The sequence below is a fragment of the Pteropus vampyrus genome, unplaced genomic scaffold, assembly GCF_000151845.1.
Source record: "Pteropus vampyrus isolate Shadow unplaced genomic scaffold, Pvam_2.0 Scaffold45, whole genome shotgun sequence".
Taxonomy (NCBI): Eukaryota; Metazoa; Chordata; class Mammalia; order Chiroptera; family Pteropodidae; genus Pteropus; species Pteropus vampyrus.
Window position 1 is genome coordinate 6,509,577 of NW_011888826.1, and position 2,184 is coordinate 6,511,760.

Here is a 2,184-nt window from a genome sequence, read left to right on the forward strand (position 1 = left end):
CCGGTACATGTAACTGCTCTGGCTTGTTCTGTGTCCTCCCCGCTTTGTTGCATTCTGGTGTGACCTTTTCCTCTTCACGTAGGGCAATCGCCAGAGGTGACGCAGAGACAGGGTGGAATTTTTTTAAGGCAGTTAGAAGTGAGAGGGTGTCTGCAGGCTTTGAGAAAAAAAAAGCCCCTATAAAAGTAACATTTGAAGATCTAACCTTCCCCATCGAGAAACGAATTTCTCTTATTGTCCTCATTATCACATACCTCACAGACTCTTCAACATACCACGATAGTTTTTTCCCTTCTATGCTCAAAACACTTAATATTTCACTTCCGATATTTGTCTTTTTGAATGAAATGGATATCGTGAGCTCCCCAAGGAATTTTTTTAGATTATAATTAAAGTCATGTTGAGAAACACTTCCTCTAACTTCATTCTTTGAGGTATATATATCATTTATATAAGTTATGCAGTAGTGATCTCCAGATACAGAGGTGGGACTGGACGTGCATCCGACCATGAGCAGGTCCAGACTTAAGTACATGTGCAGCTGAGAACGACAGAGAAGGAAGACTGGCAACCCAGCATCCCCGAAAACACACTGTCACCTGCCACCGAACGGCTATTTCCTGGAGACAACTGCAGGTCCTTCTAGAAAGAAACATCAACAAGGCCGGGACCAACAGACATCTCCTCAATTTCACCGGCACAGACCGTCTCTGACATTCCTGGCACTGGGCTAAATAGTGCAAGTGAAAAGGAGAAGGAGAAGAAGCCATTTTCTTCAGGAGCTGCCTTAGTCAGCTTGGACTGAGTAACAAATTAGCAGAGACTAGATGGCTTAAACAATAAACATTTATTTCTTCATTCTAAAGGCTGGGAAGTCCAAGATCAAGGTGCCGGCAGATCTGGTGTCTACTGAGAGCCCCCTTTCTGGCTTGTAGATGGCTGTCTTCTTGTTGTGTCTTCACATGGCAGAGAGCAAAGAAGCAAGCTTCCTCTGGACTCTTATAAGGGCACTAATTCCATTCGTGAAGGCTCCACCCTCCTGACCTCATCTAACCCTGATCACCGCCCAAAGGCCCACCTCCTAACACCATCACACTGGGGCGGGGTAGAGTTTCGACATATGGATTTGGAGAAGAAACAAACATTCAGTCCATAACGGAAGACACTCTAGACACTAAAGCTTACAATCCATGAGATGAGCAATCTACCAAGTACACTGGGAACACAGAGGAGGGAGAGATCTATTCTGCTTAGAAAAAGAGCACAGAGACAGTCCCAAGGAAGAAATGATATTTCGACTAGATACTGAAAAAAGAGCAAGAGTTGACTAAGGAGAGAATGCAGGAGGGACTCCTTTAACCAAAAGAATGACTCTAAAAATCTCTTCTCTCTACTTGCTTAGATTGTTGAGGTTTCTTCAGAAGTTATTTGTTTTCATATTATCACTGATTCAGAGCACCTACAAAAGTGACCTACTGAATTTGCAGAGGCAGCAGAATTTTTACAACAGCAATAATACTAGGCTGAAACTTAATAGCTTTACTTAATTGATTACCATTATGGCCAAGAGCCCATGCGCATTCTCCAAGCCCCCTAAAGTCCCTGGGATGCTCCATTTGCTGCCCCAAGCTTACATTCATTAAGTACCTATTTTTTTTTTAATGTAAATTGATAAAAATTCAAAAGCTATGCATCTACTTTTAAACAAAACCATTTTCAGTAAGTCGCTGAATACTTTACATGAACAGTAAGAGTTTTACGAGATGATTTGTTACTCTTACCTCCATGGGAAAAGCTTTGAAATTAACTGTGTGCTCAGAACCACGCTGATTTTCTCTTCCCCAGTGAAATCTGACTTCATACAGTTCAAACTCATGCCCTTGAGGCAATGGACCACCCGACAGAACTGAAAAAGAAAATAAACTCTATTTAATTACATCTCAAATGTACTCCTCAGCACAGCAATACAAACATTGGGAACATGTTTTGTCAAACACCTCTCCTCAGCCCTATAAATTAAATTCATATAGCCAAAATGAGAAATATATCAACTGTGAGATAAACTCAAATTATGTGGGTTGGAAATTCTTGCAGCGGCTATTCAGTGGCTATTGTAGAAGTTCAAACACTCGGAAATACTTGGTAATGATAAGTATATCATTTAACTTTAACTTTGTTAACTTT

General features: G+C 41.1%; 1 protein-coding gene across 1 annotated transcript in view; it reads right to left on the reverse strand.

Annotated features, from left to right (window-relative positions):
- The window catches only part of CA8 (carbonic anhydrase 8), an 82,911-nt gene extending 81,007 nt beyond the window's left edge, over window positions 1–1,904 (reverse strand). Inside the window, exon 1 of the mRNA XM_011359188.1 lies at window positions 1,782–1,904. Coding sequence (XP_011357490.1) covers window positions 1,782–1,787 — 6 coding nt within the window. The 5' untranslated portion in view covers window positions 1,788–1,904. The remainder of the gene's footprint in view (window positions 1–1,781) is intronic.
- Window positions 1,905–2,184: the final 280 nt, after the last annotated feature.